This window comes from Anopheles moucheti, chromosome 2 (assembly GCF_943734755.1).
Source record: "Anopheles moucheti chromosome 2, idAnoMoucSN_F20_07, whole genome shotgun sequence".
NCBI lineage: Eukaryota > Metazoa > Arthropoda > Insecta > Diptera > Culicidae > Anopheles > Anopheles moucheti.
This window is the reverse complement of record NC_069140.1, coordinates 95,236,234-95,257,113: the sequence shown is the minus strand read 5'-3', so window position 1 is coordinate 95,257,113 and position 20,880 is coordinate 95,236,234. Positions and strand designations below refer to the sequence as shown.

General features: G+C 43.4%; 3 protein-coding genes across 5 annotated transcripts in view; 1 reads left to right on the top strand and 2 right to left on the bottom strand.

Annotated features, from left to right (window-relative positions):
• The window catches only part of LOC128297242 (transcription initiation factor TFIID subunit 8-like), a 1,208-nt gene extending 762 nt beyond the window's left edge, over positions 1–446 (bottom strand). The window contains exons 1-2 of the mRNA XM_053032851.1: positions 261–446; positions 1–189 (exon numbers count right to left, since the gene is read on the bottom strand). The exon at positions 1–189 is cut by the window's left edge and continues 98 nt beyond it. Of these exons, the coding sequence (XP_052888811.1) occupies positions 1–189; positions 261–396 (325 nt within the window). The 5' untranslated portion in view covers positions 397–446. The remainder of the gene's footprint in view (positions 190–260) is intronic.
• A 1,636-nt stretch (positions 447–2,082) lies between these two features.
• On the bottom strand, positions 2,083–4,192 carry LOC128297550 (CDK5RAP1-like protein). The gene is made up of 3 exons (XM_053033219.1): positions 4,073–4,192; positions 2,848–4,005; positions 2,083–2,660 (listed from the first exon to the last, which is right to left on the bottom strand). The coding sequence occupies exons 2-3, from the start codon at positions 3,998–4,000 to the stop codon at positions 2,110–2,112; spliced, it is 1,704 nt and encodes a 567-aa protein (XP_052889179.1). The 5' UTR covers positions 4,001–4,005; positions 4,073–4,192; the 3' UTR covers positions 2,083–2,109.
• A 13,592-nt stretch (positions 4,193–17,784) lies between these two features.
• Positions 17,785–20,880, top strand: part of LOC128310406 (insulin-like growth factor 2 mRNA-binding protein 1) — a 64,770-nt gene continuing 61,674 nt past the window's right edge. For 2 of the 3 annotated variants that reach the window (XM_053047041.1, XM_053047038.1), the window contains exon 1: positions 19,705–19,758. Coding sequence is in view for 1 of the 3 variants with exons in the window: in XM_053047042.1 (XP_052903002.1) it covers positions 18,108–18,132; positions 19,701–19,758 (83 nt within the window). In the remaining 2 variants the exon portion in view is untranslated. Of the gene's footprint in view, positions 18,133–19,700; positions 19,759–20,880 lie in introns of those variants that run through there. The other variant, XM_053047042.1, reaches the window with a different exon arrangement.

The window sequence follows — 20,880 nt, the reverse complement described above, 5'->3', positions numbered from 1 at the left end:
GCTGCTTCTGTGCTTGTGCCTGCTGGGGTTGCGGTAGTGTGTGGCGACCTTCGCGTTTGGCAAACGTGTCCAATCCTCGGATAGATATTCCCATGTTGATCAGGGACACAACCACATCTCCTATTATTGGTTGTGTGCGGCCTGCCAATTCACAATAGTTTCTTGCCGACTGGCCCAACTCCGTCAGAACTAAAACGAAACCGAAAGCAAAGAGAAAATCAATTCCAATCTTCGCATTGTGCAGTTGTGGCATTATTTACAGCTCTGCATCATTTCGGTGAGCGTTTCCAGAGCATCCCGTTCCGCCGTGGTAAAGCCAGCCTCTTCCAGCTGAGACGATATGGCCATCGTCAGGTATCTTCTGCGTGCCATTTGTGTTGCATTCACCTCAGACATGTTTGTGAAAATGTCCGGACGAGGGGTAAAATGCACAATCCAAAATTGATAACCTGTGGTTTGTTGATATTTTGTCACCGACTCGAGTGCTTTAACATTGTCAGCAAAATTTCGCCTCAACTGTCAAAATGTGCGTCCTTTTCGCCTTTTAGAGAGGGGGGAAACCATGAGGTGTTTTGAAAAGGGTTGCTCAATAAAATGACGATTTCTAACTTATTTTAAAAATTCACTCCTTGACTCCAAGTTTCCTTGAAGCCCTGATTCTCAAGCTTCTGTGAAATGATCGCAGCGGTTCATAATTTGCAAGAAATTCGGCCAAGAAATCGGTCCAGAAATCGGTCCTGAATTTCATGACGCACGGAGCCTCAAAACTGATACGCGAAAATCAAGCGATCGATAGAAATTCACAATAATAGGTGCAGGTCCACGAGAGTTGACAAAATGCTGACAAATACTATCAAACCCGTGAGAGCGATCGCTAGTGTAAGGAAGATCGATGAAACGGAAAGCATCCTTCATCTCGTTCAAACTTTCCGTCGGATGGTACGATATTCCATACAAACCAGCTGTTTTCAGATTTCCGATACCAGGAAAGCATCCACGGAAGATGTAGCACCTATTACAGCAATTTTGGTCGAAAACCGCCGAAAGGTATGCAATGTTTAAACACTAACTTTCCCGTTAGTCGAGAAAAATTTCTTCGAAAACTACCAGTTTTCGAATGTATAGTACCAGGAGAGCATCCACGAAAGAGGTAGCACCTGGTAATTTTGCCCGCCTAAAGGTATGCAATGTTTTAACACTAACTTTCCCGTTAGTCGAGAAAAATTTCTTCGAAAACTACCAGTTTTCGAATGTATAGTACCAGGAGAGCATCCACGAAAGAGGTAGCACCTGGTAATTTTGCCCGCCTAAAGGTATGCAATGTTTTAACACTAACTTTCCATACAAACCAGCTGTTTTCAGATTGCCGATACCAGGAGAGCATGTTTTTCAAGAGGTAACACCTGGTACCAGCCGAGCAAGCACAATTCACGCGCTTCCTGGTAGTTGCAATCCCAAGTTGTTGCATGTAAGATGTTGCATGAAAAATGTTGCGCAACATATGTTGCGCGACATATGTTGCATGCCAGGTATTGTGCAACATATGTTGCGCAACATGTGTTGTGCAACATGTGTCGTGCAACATCCTGGTACCAGGTGTTACCTCTTGAAAAACATGCTCTCCTGGTATCGGAAATCTGAAAACAGCTGGTTTGTATGGAAAGTTAGTGTTTAAACATTGCATACCTTTCGGCGGTTTTCAACCAAAATTGCTGTACTAGGTGCTACCCCTTCCGTGGATGCTTTCCTGGTATCGGAAATCTGAAAATAGCTGGTTTGTATGGAATTTCGTACCAGCCGATGGAAAGTTTGAGCGAAATGAAGGATACTTCCCATTTCATCCATCTCACTGGCACTGACGATCGCTCTCACGGGTTTGATAGTATGCAATGCAATAGTGATGGGCAAATTTATTCCACACTGCAGGTGTCACCTCTTGAAAAACATGCTCTTCTGGTATGGGAAATCTGAAAACAATTGTGTTGTTCATCGCCTAAAACATCAACATGAGCGAAACGTATTGATTACGTTGAACGTTAAAATAATTTAATATTCACTACATCTTTATTTTCAGTTACAGGAATTGGTAGGTTGGAAGGTAAACATTAATCACCGATTAGCGTAAAATTCCCGCATTGTTGTGTGATACATAGGTTCACCTTTTAAAATCTGTGAATTGGATTCAACAATTCGTACCGCAATGTAGTCCCCTACTCCTACGGGTTTTAAATCGTCACAGTTGCTATCCCGGCCGGACAGTATCCGACCGGCAGGCACAATAACTTTCACATTTCCATCGTTACGCCCAGCAAGATCGGTTCGTGATCTTTTGCTGTATCCCTCCACCAGAACCAGTTCCGTTCGGTCGATAAAGTGGCTGTTTAAACGTTCGGCTGTCTTGCGAAACGCCGCAATCATCTTGCGAAGCCGTTCCTGTTTTACTTCGGCCGGTACGTCATCACTGTACCGACGGTGGGCAGTAGTTTTCTCTCGCATGCTGTAAGCAAATAGGAACGCTGCATGATAGCCAACTTCCTCGATAAGACTAACCGTATCGTCAAATTCTATATCCGTTTCGCCACAAAATCCACAGATAAAATCACTCGACAGCGTTACGTTCGGTATTAGGTGACGCACTTCTTTGACTAGGTTCAAGTATGCTAAAATGAGAACATAAATGTTTCAATAAGTATTGTGTTTAACGAAATTTTGATAAATCCCTCGAAACTTTAGTTGACTCTCAAAACATTAATGAATCCTCAAAGATTGAGAAGTGTATATTTGAGGAGTCATGTATCTTTGGAATATAGATTGAGAGTCATTTGTCAAGATTAGCCATTTGCTTACCTTCCCGCCTGCTTAGCAACACCTGCGTATTGCCCGATTGTGCCGGTAAATGTAAACTATTGCAGATGTTTGGATACTTCGCGATCGTTTCCAGCACATCCCGTGGAAAGTCCTTCGGATGGGGTGACGTGAAACGGATCCTCATTTCCGGCACGGCTTCAGCTAGCTCTGTAAGCAATTCTGCAAAACGCAACCCACCGAGTTTGGTTTTGTACACGGTACGGAACCCGGGTGCCAACAACGTTGCCTCTTTGGGACCGTCTCCCTCCACGTTTTCGCTTGTATCACGATAGCTGTTCACATTCTGCCCGAGCAACGTTATTTCGCGAATGCCTTCGTTTTCCAGCTGCACCACTTCATCGCGGATCGATTTCATCGGACGGGAGCGTTCTTTGCCACGGGTAAAAGGAACGATACAATAGGAACACATGTTATCGCAGCCTCGCATGATGGAAACGTACGCGGTTTTCGATCGGCGGTCCAGCTTTACCGGTACCACATCGGCGTACGTTTCATCCAAAGAAAGCAGCACGTTTATGGCCTTTTGTCCTTTTTGACCGATCGCTAGCAAGCGCGGTAAATCTTTATACGCATCCGGCCCGGCCACAACATCGACGGAGTGTTCCTTTTCGACCAGCTGCTTTTTTAAACGCTCCGCCATACATCCCAGCACACCAATCTGTAAAGGTTTCCCTTCGTTCGCTTCCCGCTTCTGCTTCATCAGACGTAAATGTTTCAAACGATTCCAGACCGTATCTTCCGCTCCTTCACGTATCGCACAGGTCATCATCAGCACAATGTCGGCTTCCGTGAGGTTTACCGTCCGCTGATATTCATGCGATTTGAGGATTGACCAAACTATTTCCGTATCGCTTGTGTTCATCTGGCAGCCGTATACTTCTAGAAAAACTTTTCTCCGCTGTCCACGGAGCGTTTCGGGTGCAATGTAAGGTACGGTTTCATTGCGACCGGCAACATACACGTTTGCCCCATTGTCCGTCGCACCGCGAAGAAAATCTTGCAACGAAGGACCTTCCTTGAGATGTTCTAACTTTTTCACCGTACTGAAGGAATGCGTGCGTGAACATGTCCGGTTGGTGAAAATGTGTCGCATCAGCCGGTGTAGGGCGGAATTTCTTGCTAATGTGCACATTGCTTCTACGAATAAAAATACAAACTCATGAAAAGGATTCAAGCTTACATAAGCGTAGGGCATTTGGCTTACCGTTGCGATCAGAGCGATTTACAGAATAAACTCACATAGTAACTCAAACAGCTTATAGCAAATTAAATGTAAATAAACTAAAGAACACTTTTTTAAGTAAACTTTCTTTTGCCTGCAATAAAGTTGTGGAATATTGCGGCATTTCTTGGTGCTTTGTTTACAATCACAATGTCAAAATAATTTTCGAAGCAAATTACGTTCCCTGGTGCAGGGGTAAGCAATCGTGTACTGGGTTTACAGTTCGAGTGATTTTCGCGGATCATTTTTAGTGTTTATTATACTGCTAAACTTTATTTTTACTTTCAAAACGACATGTCAATCATTTGTATTCCTCTACAGATAACAGAACCATGGTGTGAACCCTTGCAAATTACAAAATACAATTAGGTTTTGTTTTCAACTTCAAAACGCCTAAAAGTATGCAATCGGTACACAGCATTTGAAAACAGTTCGGCATCTCGTTTCGGGTCAAAGCGGATGTTAGGAAGTTCCCAAATATTTTTTAACACCTCGTGGAATCGAATGAAATCTTTTAAACATTTACATAATAAAATCATAATTTAATCCGCAAATTTCTGTTTCGCAACCCCAAAGCGTTTTGTTTTCCTTCCAACGGAAAAGGATCAGTTCAACGAAAATGGATACTGTCTAATGGCCTTCCAGTTTTTTTTTTCGCGATCAAACACAATGGCCATCCAATGCAGCTTCCCAAACTCGTCAAAATACCGTTGATCCGATCCAAACCTCTGAACTTCTAACGGTTTTCCAAACACTAGAAAAACTTGAAACCGAAATTCAGCACAATGCTAAATATTCTCTCACCAAACCAACTCCAAACCAAATTTCGAGGGACACGTTTGCTGTTTTGCAAATGTTGGAAGCTTGGGAAACGATCCATGTCCCGGATGCTGCCAGGCTGCTCAATGCGCGGGAAAAATTCCTTAACCGACCCGAAAGTCTCTAACGGATCGGATGCTGCACCTTTGACCCCGGCCAAGAATACCCCAGAGTGGTATTCCCAGTACCCCACGGTCAGCCCGCTGACCATTAAATTTGCATTAATACAAAATCTTTACCCAATTGTCATCTCGCAGATGGACAGTAGAACTGGTCCAGTGATAAACAGACGCTCCCATTGTTATTATAATCAAATTAAAATACAAACTGCTTGCTACCGTCCCGTAAAAGCGTCAGTGTCAACTTTTCTTCATCAGGAAAAATTGCCCAAAAAAAAGGGAATTCAACATGTTTGCGAAATGCAGAAACTGTCCTTGTAAGTTGAAAAAAAATCCTTTCTTTTCCCAGAGCATGCCTTACAGGTAATACCACGGAACAATTGAGATTTTACGACTTGTTTTCTGTATTTAATTAAATTATTCTTCTACCACCGTCGCACACTCCGCGACGTCCACCGTCCCGCATCGACCGTTTGATGCGTTTTGGGTGCGTGTAGCGAAAGATTGAATTCAATTTGAATTTCGAATAAATAAAGCCATTCAGCCGTTCGGGAGAATCTGCGATTCCGGTAGCCACCAGACTCGTCCTGTACCAACATTTTCACCCGTAAAGGGGCTGGGAATGTTAAGAACAGTTGTCCGCTTGCTAGTAATCCGTGCGTGAAAAGTGACCACACCGAGTTCCGCGATCCGGTCGCTCACCCTCGTGCCTACCGTCAGAGGAGATTTTTTTTTGTTGGTAAATTTACTTCACCCTTTCCTGTGGGGTCTGTTGCCTTCCCAGCCGTTTATCTGTCATGCGTGAGCAGCCTTCTTAACGCAACCTTCGTACCGTCCAACGCCGTCTACGCATTGCGTATCCTGTTTGACCACCGGCGAGGAAAACCCATTCCATTCATCGGGAAATAGGATTCACATTAAAAATCAGCACAAGAAATAAATCTTGCCGGGTTGTGTCGTTTTCGCCGTAGTTCCCGCGCTACTAACAATGTAATTAAATTTGATACCCAGCGCATTTTTTGTGGTTGTATTTCTGCAATCGCTGCCATACCCAAACCGTCCCCGATTTATGGTAACGTTTTGGCGCCAAATGTGCATCGTACCGCTGGAAATGCGGGAATGCTCACAGCTCACAGACTGTGTCCGCCATGGCAGCAAGTTTGAGATGTTGTCTGTGTGAAAATGTTGCCGAAAATGTGGGAAAGTTTGGCAACGGTTTGCAGACGTATAATTAACGCACTACGCATTATTTGTGCGTGTCGTTCAGACCATCTTTGCCACCATGGGTTCCCGTTGCCACCATCTGCAAGGATTAAAAGTACTAGCAACAAAAAAAAATCACTCACACCACGTGTACTGGACAGTTCGTGTAGCGAAAAAGACGTTGAACAACGCATTAATTATAGGTTTCCAACGGTGGAATTTCTGGACATTGCAGCTTGCCGAAATAGCGAACGCGAGTAAAATGGCTGCTGAATTCCCTTCTTGTCAAAGAAAGAGCCTACAAACAATATTTACAAATGGTATGAAACATTTTGAATTTAGCAGCAGGCAAGATTTGAAATTCTTTAAACCAAGCCATTTTTGTAGTCCACCAGAGGCGGCCATCTTAATGACCTATCTGTTCCTATGTACGAGGGAACAGGGGTGTATATAAGGGACTGGCTTGATAAAAAAAATATTAGAATAAAGGATTGTTGATAAATACCTAACCTAAATAGCTAACCATTTGCAACCCAGATTGAGAATTACATGTTACAACTAAGTTCAAGATGTCCAAAATCTGTCTCTATATGGCATGGAAGTCACCTTAACCTTGCATATTTGGTGTGTGTTTGTTGCGTTCTTACTCTCCCACCCACATTTGTCGCCTCATATCAGAAGACAAGACATCATTTGGGAAGATTCCCCACAACCCAGAATTCATAACGCAGTGTCATCGTCGAGAGTATCACATCTCCATTTGTTTCCAACCATCGAATCATCGGTAAACCAAACAAAGAACTATCCGTCCATCTGTGAAATCGCTTGCACCGGGCGTGTGCATCATTCGGAGATGCTATTTTTAATTTCCCTCGCCCTTGTTGCCGCCGAAGATACAAACGCACACGTGGTGCCGGTACGACTGTCGGATATTTCCGCTTTCTCCGATCACAGAAAGTGCGCGATCGGGATGCTGAGCGCGACGCAGGTTGGGAAATCTGGAGGGCAACATTCCGCCAGCTAAAAATAGTAGCCTCTCACCGTGGCGAGTGAATCTGTGCGGCGTGAGTGTGCGGTTTTTTTTATGGGTTATTACTTACCGTCTTACTATAGGGCCCGGTGGTGATAAGTTAATCGGTGAAGTACACTTCTTCATATTATTTTAAGCGGGAGTCCGTGCTCGTGGCAATTCTACTGATTCCACAGAAGATAGAGTAGAGAAATACTATCTTTTGTATTATCTACAAAAAGATTATTCTGATCTTGAGCGATCTTGACGGTCAAGAAGTTGATCATTTAGCTGATTTTGGAACATCTCGTCTATTAAACCGTCTATCGCTTAGGGTCTATAGGAAATGAGTAGTAGCTAAAAGTTAGATTATCCTTTCGATTGAATGGATCAAGGGCGTATCATGCACTGCGCAAACTAAGCGGTGGCGGAGAGGCCTCAACTACCATTCCATTTAGGGCATCCCATGTGCTTGATCCTGCAGTGGTATAGATTTACTTACTTACTTTCTTGTTCGACGCTGTAACCGCTTCCTGTTATTGGCTGGCTACAGGAGTCCTCTAAACTGTTCACGGTCCAATGCCATCGTCATTCAATCTAATTCCCACCTTTCTGGAGAACGCCGATACTCAAATTCACTCTTGGTTCACCACAATTTCTTTGCATATGTGGACGTTTGGGCGTCCACTTTACAGAATATCAGAGACAAATTTGTTGTACAATAGTGAATGCTTCGTAAAATTCGCACACCTCGTCATTCTAGCGCCACTATCCTTCCACACATACGGGACCGACAACCCTTCTGGGCATCTTCCACCCGAACGTGGCTGAGAGGGTTTCGCCAATTTTAGACAAAGTCTAGACAACAATGGTTTCTGCTTCCAATTCCGAAATTCCGCACCTTCCGCAGTACTTCTTTGGTGGCTCCAGGACATCCATGGTTGTTCCACATGTTTTGATTAGAAGGAATCGATTTTCTTCGTTTTTAACAGTTTCGTTAGTTTGTACAAAAAATTATATATCACAACCAATAGTTGCCGAACTAGTGAATACCAAAACCGGATGTAGAGTGAGATACGAAGCAGTAGTCTTTTCCTCCGAGAAATTACGATTTTTCATCTTCTTTTTCTTCTTTGTGGCACTAAAATTTCATAAATAAAATAAAATAAAGGACATTCGTTCAGAGGCTACTTAAGGCTTTGTTTGACTTTCGGTTACTCGTAGGTGTTTAGTCAGTCCTACGTATCGTGATATGATTTGGATGGGAATTGATCCAATTTATTTGTGTTAAAAAATACCAGGGTCATTGACGAATTTAAAGCTCATTTAAATAACAAAAATATTTTAAGCATGTCATTGTGATTGACATTAAAAACCGCATCTGCTTTTAAATTAATCATTTTCTTAATTGCTTTGAATCCAAAATCCACTGCATCATTTTACCATTATAAACCGTCAGTCAGTTCATCAATATACGGCCATATAATTGGTGATTAAATGCAATTGGCTTAGGTGCATTTTGCACGTCACTGCAGTGCGCGCCATTTTGTGCGCGCCAATTGGCCAATCGCGGTTAAATTTAACGTGCATTGCAATTGGCCGAACAGATTGTGCAAGTGCATATGTTTCCCCTTTTTCTGTTCCGGATGCATTCAGTCTGGCATCCCCGGCGTTGGAACAATCCATTGCTGTACATGTGCTTGGGGCGAGCGTCCACCAGTGGACGTTGTTTTAGCATTAACCAATAAAACATCCGTTGATGAAAGAAGAAGAAAATGAAAATGAAGCATGTTAGGATAGTTAGAAAAGAAGGCAAAAAATAGAAAGAAACTAATAAAACATTGCGGAACGAACAGTAGAAAATAAGGGTTTTGTTTGACAGCGGGCAAATCATGTGTTTTACCTGTTCTTTCTCCTTTGTGCATGGGAATTATTTTATCTAGCCCTAGAAAAGAAACAGAGGCATACACACACACACATACAAGTGGTTAAGCTGTCTCGACTAGCGAATTTAAACGTCTTTTCAATCCCTCTTTTTTGCAATGCGCTTTTACGCCTGTATAGTCGTCCGGAAAAGGGATTCCCGTGTGCAGATTTGAATTTTAAACGCTGGCACAATAAGCTCCAAACACAGCCACACAAATTATTCCGGAACCGACCCGACGTGATCGTTGTGCAGTATTGAAGCAAGGGAAAGATTCCTAGACGGGGCTCGCGAACATAGAAACTGATGCATGATGAGGGCCATTCTTTTTATGCCATGCCGAATTCTGTGCCAAACGGGTTTCAATATTCAACAAAAAGGGCAATCGACAAAAAAAGAAATAAAATAGAAAATGCATGCAGATTATTTACAGGGATGGTTGCTTCAGCTGTAGATAAAACATAGAAGAATGCACGAATAATGTTTCCACGATAGCAAATCATCCATATCGAGAATTGCTAGGTGTAAATGAAAGTGTGGTTATTGTTTTGTGAAATTTTGGGAATGAAAATGTCGGCCCTGCCTGTACGTATTCAATTGCTATTGAAGATAAGACAATGAAGAGAAGCATTATGTTGAATGGTGTCATGTCAATACACCGCATACTAATCTGCCGATCGAATATTGAAAGTTTATCTTTTACAACTTCACGTTTAGAGGGCGCTGTTGCGATTTTGCTCCGGTTGCACGATCGTTATCTACATAAACGTCAAACGCCTAGCTCTACGCATTGTTTATCAGTGGCAAGTGTTTTTTATTGTTGTAAAGTGATCTAGTGCTGAACGGATTTCTTATTGTTAATTGAATTATTACGCGCTCTTGATGGAGTTTTTGTGGTAAATTCGTCCAAAGTTGATCAAATTGTGTCCAGAAAAGGTCTGAAAGCGTTGCACCTACAGGCTACTTGGTACAACAGAGTGAACAAACAGAAAGGCTTGGGGGGGTTAAGGTGTGCTTATTTACAATCATTCGGGGTACGAACTACTGCCTTCTGCAAAAGATTATCTTTAGCAATGCTTCCTGTGAAGCAAAATAGACTTAAACTTAACTTAACTCCACCGGTGAATATAGAACGTTAGTAAGCAACTATTAAATGAAGGATTCCTCCGCTAGATACTTTATAACGTTGAATATTGTGGTGTATTTCAGCAATTTCAGTCAAAATGGTAGCTGCGAAAGAGATATCAAACGCTGCACAAATGGAACAAACGAAGCTTAACCGAAAAAAGAGGTAACTAAAGTGATAAATTGTAGCCACAATTGTGAAGAGAATGTGAACCAATTTTACTAAAGCTGATGCAATACTGCTACTGAGCAGTAGCGCCAATCAAAAGCGGAAATGTTGATAGACGGATGTCGGAACACTTCAAATATCCAGGTTTGAGGTCCAATTGGAAAGTAAAACCATTTCAAAATACTGCATGCCATTGCGAACTTTTTGATCCACTCAATCCCCCTTTTTAATTGCGGGAATACGAATTTCGGGACGGTTATCTTACAGCAATCGTTACGGTCAGGTTCACGTTCACAGTGACTAGAACCGGAGTAACCCGTTCTAGATTTTACACATGTCCTGTTTAGGAATGAACCCGTCCTAGGCCCGCCTCTGTATGGAACGGTCGTCCTAGAACCTTGACCTCCAAATTCACACGACCCTTTAAAACTTGGCGATGAAATTAGCATTTTCGTGGTGCACCTTTCTGACATATTTGGTTTTTGGAATAGGTTTAAAAACTGGAAGACGTCCTCGGCCATTTTTAACCACATAGTTGTAATTTTCAGATGATGTTGATGAGTAAATGGGACAAAATCATCTCATAATATGCATTATGGGAATCATTTATGGGTACATAAAGGCTAATGAATTAAATATTCATTGGTCAAAGAATTTGGGCAGAATGGATTTTCGATGCTACACCAGTTCTTGTTAAACGCTTCCGTTCTAATCTTCCGTTTAGTACGGAGCAGATCTGTCCATGTGTGAAGCGCAGAGAACCATTTCACTTTCATCCCAAGGCCACCTCCATTGGTCGGCTGCGACCAATTCCAGGAAGGATCAAAAGAGCGCTGGTTGCGATCCGTTGCATCGCCGTGGGGTTGTTTGCGATCCATCCATCTCCCCATCTCCCCCAACTATCCACTGGTACAAGCATCCCTGCCCTATGGTAGGGTGTCTGTTAAATCTCGGACTACATTCTTCGTTATTTTTTGTTTTATTTGTCATTGTTTGTTTGCCGCTGCCGTTTTTCTCCAAGGACAAACGATGGAGAAACCGATCGGATGGAGAAAATCAGACTGAAGAATAAGCCAACTCGTGGTAAAGCATACGAGCGGCGAACTGCCTGCTTCGGTGTGTGTTGGGAACCTTCGATTCCCGCTTTATCCATGAATCTGCACATAAAGGGACGGCGAAAGTCAAAAGAAATTAACTGGAACGGAAATTTAGGATCAATTTACCGGTAACAAACATCTACAGCACACTTGTGGCGAGTTTTAGCATCAGTTTATTAGCTAAAATGGTTGCTCGAGTGTTCGAGGTAGCCGTGCAGGGGCTTTTTCTATCCCTTTGTCGTTAAAAGAAATTAGAAACTTAAGTGTAGAAAGCGCTATGGGTTGAATATATCACAAAAGTGCGGTGCAAAGGCAAGGAAAGAGAACCTCCACTCGACTTCAGCCCAAAGCAAACATAACCTCACCTCCGGTGCGTACCGCATCCGCAGGGATCGCGCCACACAACCGTGTAACAAGCGTGATAAGATCCTCAAGCACACACGTTTGCCGTCAATCGAACGCGCACCTTTCGTGCTGCTACGTCGCTGTGCATGTTTAAAATATTTATATCAATGTTTACCCATGCCCGCGGTCTCCAAACAGCACAATCGCGATTACTTCCGGTTTCTTACCCGCATTCCGGGTAAAAGCCCTTCCCATAATGTGGAGTAAGGGGTGTCCGATCGGGGTGGAGATGAGCGCAGAAGGTATATGGCTGATTCGGACTTCCCGGTTTCGTAACCGGTCACGAGGATTATCCGTGGACTGCACACAGGAAAGCCACCGTTGCAACCTGAAATGCGGAAGTGTTCGTTGCAGCAAATAGGGAAAGAAATCCCTGCCCATGGTGTGCGGATTTCTCATGCATTTCGGATGGATGGCGGAATGTCCTTGCTGTCAATCTGCCGATTTACATTATGTATTATGGATTCAAACACACACACACACACATGTCAAATTGCGGAAGTGAGAGTTTCGCTGCAACGGTATTCGATATTTCACGCATCACGAACGACAGCGAGGCAAGGGTTAACCGGGATGGATGTATTCGAGCCTTATCTGGCACACCGTACACCAGGGCCAGGGACCAGCTGTACCGTGCACCACACGAAACAAGGCACAAGGCATCAAAATGAATCACATTGTAGCAGCACCCGTACGCCATCCGAGCATGTGGCAGAGCTTCACATTTTGAAAGTGTAATCCAATATTTTAGGAAACGGGTTTTTTTTTCTCTAAGGGTCCTTCGATTAAGCAGTGCAGTTTGCTTTGTTTGCATCCCGATAGTTGTGTCCAATGTTCGAAACCCGATTGGGAGTGTGATGGATAAGTGTAAAAATCAATAATCGATTGATGATCGTCCGATTCAAAGCTGGCGGAAAAGATGCCCAACAAGCTGCAGGCGTGTAAGCACGTGGTGTTGGACATCTGATGTCTTTATTACATTAATATTATTTGTATAAGCGTTGTTTTGATCTAGATCTAGTGTTACTCTGTTCATCCTGTATAAGGGTATTCAACTCAGCTTTTCGGTAACTGAGGTTGTTTACAGCTCGCAATAGACAACACCTTGCCCACCTTACCCAATGATGTAGAGTTGGGTTGGAAATTGAAGTTGAAGTTGCAAGTTGAGTTGGTAAATTGTTTGCGATTGATGAACCTTGAGACTTTCATGATCGGTTTGAGAGTTGATTTATTACTCTTAGTTGGAGATTGAAGATTACATATTGCAGACTGTAATGAAGACACCCCAATTTCAAATATTTGCTGTAAATAACGGTGCGTTTGGTTCTACAAAGTTGACTAGAGATCTTCATAATTCATAATGTTGAATCAAACACATAAATGCCTAAGGGATTTTTAAGGGAAAAACACGCATTTAGTTAAACTTCTAGACCACTATCATGATAACGACAATATAATGATTTAGTAATTTATTTTACTGCCACAGATCCTTTAACTGTACACTGTTGTCTGTCAATCTCGGCCTTTCTAATGGATGGACGTACGCCATCGCGCCATTTCAATTGGAGTCTTTGTGGCCTAAAATGACTTTACGGGTCTGGTCTTTTAGTGTCATTCTAATGACTTTCCCAAGTCACTGAAACCTATCTAGACTAGTATGTTGCACAATATTGAGTTCAATTATTGACTTTGTAGTAGACGAACCGACTGTCCGTTTATACACATAAGAGGTTCTTTCGAGCGTAGTTAATAATAGGGTTTCGTTAGCTTAAGACTATAAGTTAAAATATTTTGTATAATCCACTCTTCGATCATCACCGCTTACTGCACAAGTTTGTTTAGATTGTTAACTTTATTGACTGTAAGAAATAATTGTTGATATTTGATAGTTGCATTGTAATTTGTTTGAATTATAAAGACATGGGTAATTAAGCCCCTAAATGTACATCTTACATTGAAAATTTGAACGGTTTTATCCGAATTTCCTTCACTTCATGCTGTTTTTTAAAGAATGTTGCTTTTGAGGCATGAATGTAATGCAAAAAATTAGCAAAAGCTGAACCATTTAAAGCTCAACAATTTTGAAACAATTCATTCTTTTACTAACTTGATGTAATTTAAGGGATGAATCTAACCGAAATCTGTCAAATTTGCTTGCTTTTGAGAAAGGTAATATGTGTTTGCGTCCGGTATAAAAACAAAATATATAGATGTGGCGTACTTTACGCTTCGCTTACAATCCGTTCCCGATGGCCTGGTTTTTACATGTTGCGCATTTGCCGTAAAGTTACGCATCCGATCGCTTTCGTCGACCGCTTTCCAATTTCGTTGCGACGCGCGACCCATTGCGTCAAGGGCGTCGAGGGATTGGTAGAGGCCACTGTCAAGTGCAACTTGCCGGCCGGCATCGGTAACCTTCGGGCCGTGGTAGTAACGACATGAAGGAACCCCCCGAAAACTAACCCTTTGCCTGCAAAAAGGGCTCATGTTTGAGCATCGGTTAATCGGGCCACCCGAAACCGTTTGCCGGGGCAAACAATATTTTTAATCGAAATAAAGCGCTTACGTCGACAGTGGGCCGCCATTTTTTTTCACTTCATTTCGGTGCGTGTGTTGCGCCACTCTTCTTGCTCCACAGATGGGGCGATTTTCGTCGACCGAAGTCATGAAGTAATGTTCGTATGGCAGTTGAGGCCCCATGATCCCATCCCTTGCTAGTGCGTGCCGTGTACCGCGTATCGCTATTTCTCTCCGTTTCATTGAATGCATGCGGCAAGAAGGTGATAAATGTTGAATAAAAATCGGCCACACAACTACCAATCTGCGCCATACGCAACACCCCAATGCCGGTGACGCGGGTTTTCGCCCCAAATGTTGCCCTCTCCGCCATTGTGGAAAAGGAAGGGGGAAGTGGGGGGAGGGTGGGGGATCAGATGTGGAGATGGTGGAGCAATCTTATATACGAGCGCGCCCGCGCATATGTGTGTGTGTGTGGGAGAGAGAATAAGGGATGATGTGTGTTTCTCGCATCAAACCAATACAAACGCCTATTGTCAGGGGGGATTTCTCTCTATTTCTCTTGCTCGATCTCTCCTATCGCGTGTTTCGAACGTTGGGAGGGAAGTCTACACGCATCCCCTAATAATTGGCGAATGGGGCAGCAAAAACCCACACCCCTGCCGGCGCACTGGGCGAACCGAAGCGAGTGTGAGTGCGAGATGATTTGACCGAATTTTCTCGACTCACTTTCAGCTTCGTCGGTCCCCGCCACACACAGACGCAGCCGGCTTTGCTTACTTCGGTACCGTGCCCATGCCCGTTACCGTTGTCGTAGTCGGAATTTTGCATTGGCGTTTCACGCATCCCAGCAACAATAGCAAACACCGCACATCGACCACGACGGACATTTTGACGAGGGTGCGAAAAAGAGTGCGAGCAAACATGAGGAAGAAAACGCCGGCAAACACTAAGAAGCGAAATCGCTGTTTTTGCGAAAATAAAACCGCTCACCGCACGGCACAAGGGGTTAGAGCCGATGGCCAGGGATGAAGGGTGTGCCATGAGAGACTACGACACAATTGAACATTAGGGGTACGGTACATTAGGTGGACATTTTATTTTTCCTAGCGATCAAATGATCGATCGAAAGGTGTACTACCGGGCAGAGTAGGCTAGTAACTTTTATTTTGTGACATTGTTTTTGTTTCGACACATCTTTATCGATAGCGTGGATGACAATCGTGTGTCGAAAACAGGATGATCGGCCAAACAATGGTGCAACAGGTGTATGAAGTGGATTTTTCATACTCCATCAATTCACTGCTGCACACTGCAATGTTCCAACCACATCGCAAAACATAAAGATTTGAAACTGGTGGGACATGGGAACGGCATACTATTGTGAGTGTTTTAAATAATGTAGCCTTATTTGTAGAAATTTTGATGGCTTCTTTTCGGCAAGAATACGATTAAATAATCATTAATTAGGCGAACTGTTAATGGAATCGTGTCCCTTAAGCGCTTTTATTTTTTCTACTGTCTACCGCGGCTGAAAGATGTATCTACAGTTGATTTATATTTTGCAGATGAGCGATGCAGCGATCTTTCAGCACACCCAGTGTGTTTACTATCCACCTTCACCGTCGCCGGTGGCCGTTGGTACGTGTACTAGCAAGCATCCCAACCGTTCGCCAAATGGTTGTTGGCGCTTTTGGGGATTGAACTATTTTGGAGATAATAGTCTCCGGAGCTTTATTCCACTCTCTACCATGTTCCATGTTTTCTCGCGCTCTTTTTCACGTTCCCATCGCTCGAGGGACTTTGTATGGGTGTGTGTGTGTGTGTGTGCGTATGCTTTGGTGTGTTAATACCCTAAACGCGTTTGTTGCTGTTGGTGTTGGTAGAATTGCGAGACACACAGCGAAAAGGGCAGGGACGGTTCTGCTCCGTCTTCGATTCTAATCATCTAACCGCCACCGCCAGTATTCTCCTTGCCCGCCCTTGTCACAGCCCGTCCACTTCCCATAGAGACATCCTATTATTATTTTCGACAGACTGCAAATGTGTGCGCCGGTTCTGCTCCTGTTGCCACCCGGCTCCCTTGCCATCATGCTCTCCATCCCCCCCCCTTCCCAGCCCGGCGCAGGCATGGAGGAGGGCCGTGCTCCATTTCCCCTTCCGTTACCGCTTTTGATTACCTACGCACCAGCCAAAACTGCCGTCGTATTTGTAACGCTGGCGGTGTTGGACCAGTATTAAGTTATTTGTGAACCGTTGTGCCAACGCGGGCTCCAACTTGAAGTTTTCCGTGCGTGCGACCAGTGCGTCACCTAGTTCCTGGTGTTTTCAGTTGTTTGCTTTTTGCTGTTTTTGGTTCTGTCGTTTGTTTGCCCAATCGGGTTTCCGTTTTGCTTATCCGGTTCCGGTTGTCGATCGGTCGATCCTTGTCGCCGATACCGTACCCTGTATAGTGGATCACCGCACCTTTGCCGGCTGACAGTTCCTGTCCTTGGTTGGTTTTATTTAGTATTAACCACATTACACAACTTCATCGAATCCCGTAGGGAGGGAAATCCCTAAAGAATATGAAAAGGTTTGGTTGTTGTTTTAAAAAGTTTCTACCTCAGCACATCAAAGATGTTGCTGGGTGAAGAAAAGTGACATTATCCACTAGCATTATACGGTCTGCATCGTCTGGATGAGACGTTGTCACGTAACAATGTCGTCTGGTACGGTCCCCATGATCGTGAAAGAAATTTGCTAAGCGGGAGAGGATAGAGGGATCGGGTGCAAAGCAAAGAAAAATGGTTTTTCCTTTTTTTGCTATTTTGCACTCGCTTAGATCGCGAAAGGATTGCCAACAAGTGATCCGAATCCAATAAAAGTCGTTTGAAATGAAGATTCTGTTTCTAACTTTGATCATTCCCAAACTTGCTTTGCATATGCAAATCGCCCGGTACCATAGTGCCGGAGCTCAGTGTTGGACAGTGTGTGCGTGTGTGTTGATGGTATAATGGTGTGGTAGAAAGATAAATCAGTAGAACGACTCAACTGCCGATGGTGGTTGTAATTCGGTTTTTCCTTAACAAAAAAAAAACAAGAAACAAAATACGTCAGCTTTGATCGATCGGTAGTCTGGCACGATCGTACGGGCATATGACGTATAGTTAATTCGCTTGCTAGTGTTATGTCCTCCCTGTATCTACTTGTGGGCCACGTACAAGCGAAGACAGTGTGAGAGCGAGCTAAACGCAACGTAGAACCCCATCAATCCTGATCTCGAGCCAAAAGCAACGAAATCAAAAAAAAAACCACAAGATCTTCGTGGACAGTAGATGTTGTGCCATATACTACGTGTTTGTAGATTTTGGTGTTGTACTGCACTGCAATAGGTAACGTGTGTACAGGGGTACTATCCGGCCGGGGCTACTTCATTTGTCACTTGTACGTTGTTTTTTTGGTTCACCTGCCCTTCTTTCGCCAGTGAGTTTCGTGTGTGATTAGAAAAGTGGCCCACTAAGTGAAGTGTGTGAAGCTAGCGTGAGCGAAAAATAGAGTGTGAGTGCAAAAGCGTGCGTGAGAGAGTGCGTTTGTGTGTGTGTGCGTGTGTGATTGGATAGAACGAAAGCACGAACGAGAGGGGAAAGAATGAATATTCCTAGTTTTGCAACAGGTAATGTGCGTGCCGCTATTTGTCCGCCCTCTGAATTCCCTAATTTCGTTACCACAATCAATGCCTCACTGAAGCAGATTGGATTTTTCGCTGCTTTTTATTTTTTCTCGCCCGCGTGGAATTTTAGCGTCTGCCCATATGGAAAGCGTTTGTTTTTGCAGCATAAAAATACACCCAAGCTTCACTCGGACTGTTTTAGTCCAACACAAGTCGCAAATTGCACGCATGATACGGTTTTGGTCCGGAAATTGTTAGGTTTTCATGCCGCATTTTTAAATTCACCATTCGTCATCAAGTGCCCCTACCATGGGCCACCGCGTGATCGAGTGTATGTGTGCGGTTTGTGTGGTTGCGATTGTGTGCAACACAGCATGCGTATTTTGCTTTCGTCGGGAGAGAGCAGAGCGCAAATTTGCAAACATAAATCCAACTAGATTCACTCCCATAGTGACCAACGCGGCGCGATGTGAATCGCTGCCGAATGAGTGTTCACTCACGCCGTGAGCTAACGGTGAGAGTGAGTGCGTAATTGAAATGGACTCACGCGTTAGTTTTGAAGCGTGTTTAACCGTTCGCTTCTACTGGGGCCCCACAGTGGGTAGGACGCAAGCGTAACTTGGAACATTCAGTTTTGTACTCAGTAAAATTGTTTGAAAACATTCACTTGAACTATAAGTTTTTTTTCGTACTTTTCGCAATTTATTCCTCTTTAGGATATGGGATAAATTTTTTATTTCGTCTCATCTTTACATTATCGAGGCTTTGGCATTGAATTTCAAATTCTATCAAATTCGATCGTTCTAACGATCTTTTTACACCAACAAATAAAAGTTAACGCCGAAGAGAGTCTTAAGCTAGACCCTAAACTTTTAGAATTCGAACTTCGCTAAGTTTTAATTTTATTATTTATTTCCTTAATCAAAGTTGTGATCAATTTTGCTAGGTACGCTAGGTATAAATAATTTTTACATGTTTGTTTTAGATCAGAAATAGAAATCACACTTTTTGGGTCGGAGCATTATTGAAGCTGTTCAAAATATTTAAAAAAAATAATACGCTTCATAATATCTATTAAAAAAAAAACAAATAAAACCTTTAATAGCTTTAAATCCATTTTTAAATCGCTCCTCCACGCATACATGCGACTGCAAGAAGTAATTTTAAACTTTGACTTTGGTTGCTTATTATGCCTTCCTGGTCACGGCACCAGTTATCATCAAGATCATATCCTGCTCGTATGAACTATTAACATAAAATACAACATAAATTCGACGAATGAACTTATAATGAACGAAAATGAAGTTCATAGCTCATTCCGTGGATCCAATTACCTATACCAGTTTTCCACTAATTGTCACCAGTTCGATATCCTTCCAAACACTGCCGACCGCCACCTGATAGACATCTGGTATGGTAGCAAGGCAAAATAATTGTTTTTCTTTCAAATAACCACAGCATAATATCTTACCCACGGTTGTCCTTCTAATCCGACCGAACGTCCACTATCGCACGGTTTCACAATCTGTCCCTAACAACCTATTCCATTTCGTCTTTCCAATTGCTTCCAGTTGATGTCTCCAGCAGCGTTTTTAACGGTGTAAATTATGCAGCTGACTCTGACCTAAGGTAGGTGAACTTTATTATATCACAAATGGTTCGGGTTTCTTCCAATTTTAAAGTATACTTCATCCAATGTCCAGCGTGTGCGCGATGCACTTTGCACCGTACGGATGCCCTCCATTCGCACCGCAATTACACGACGCTGAAGAACTTTCAGCTCCTTGCACGTACAACCGGTTGACGGGGGGGATAAAAAGGCAGCGAAAAAATAAAATCCAAATGAAAGTTATCATTAAAATCCGGGGAAAATCATTACCGTGGCCCTTTTCCGTTCGTGTTTTAATGCGGTGAAAAACGCCGCTGTACCGCTACCGAATGTGGTTGAAAGCTACGATCGTAACACTTTGATAAGCGCACAATTATTAGCGAGCACGCGCGCACTCGCTGAAACACGGCATCATTCTGGTTGCCTGGTGTGGCAATGTTGATGTTATAATTTAGCTAATAACCAAACGCAGCAGAATCTTCCATGCCTCTCCGCTTCATTATTTGGGGGAAGGTGCCAAGGTGCATACAATCGTCGTGATCCAGCAGCCTGCCGTAATCCGGCCATAAAATCAAGCACCATTCGGTCGCTCCACCAGAGCGATCCTCTGGTACGGTTTTGCGCGTCTTGTTTTTTTGTTGACCCTCTCAGACCCAAACCCAAATGGTCTTTGAAAATAAAAATTAGCAATCATTTGGGTTTGCATTTTTTTACGATCCTTTTGCGGCGGGTTCGTTCGGTGTGTTTCGTTTCTGTCCGTGGACTTCTAATGCTCCGGGTCCGGGTGTTAGCCGGTACGTCCGGTAAAGGGATCGCGAGCATGCACACGGCTACTTTCGCGTTTTATGTGTCTGTGCTGTGGCGGGGAGAGGTTTTTTTTGTGCGTTTATCCATAACAAGGACAGGTGCAACACACAGTGCGCGAGTCTCGTTGCTTTGGTTCGAGCGTTCGGCGTACACAGGCGTTGAGGGCCCGAAAATTGGAAGCACGTACATCGTGAATAACATGCGCTAACGATTAGACAAAAAAATTGATTGGCATCACTGGATGTGGAGTGTACGCCTGTGCTGGTTTGCTGTATGCAATCTGTCCGATCTTCTTCCTAATTTTGGGTTCAATCTAAATATTCACAATCATTCTG

Bases quoted from the DNA above. Each gene is read 5' to 3' on its own strand.
- LOC128297550 (XM_053033219.1), bottom strand. From the start codon at position 4,000: ATGTGCACATTAGCAAGAAATTCCGCCCTACACCGGCTGATGCGACAC. The intron at 2,661-2,847 runs GTAAGCAAATGG...TTCTCATTTTAG, and splicing joins GTTGCTAAGCAGGCGGGAAG to CATACTTGAACCTAGTCAAA.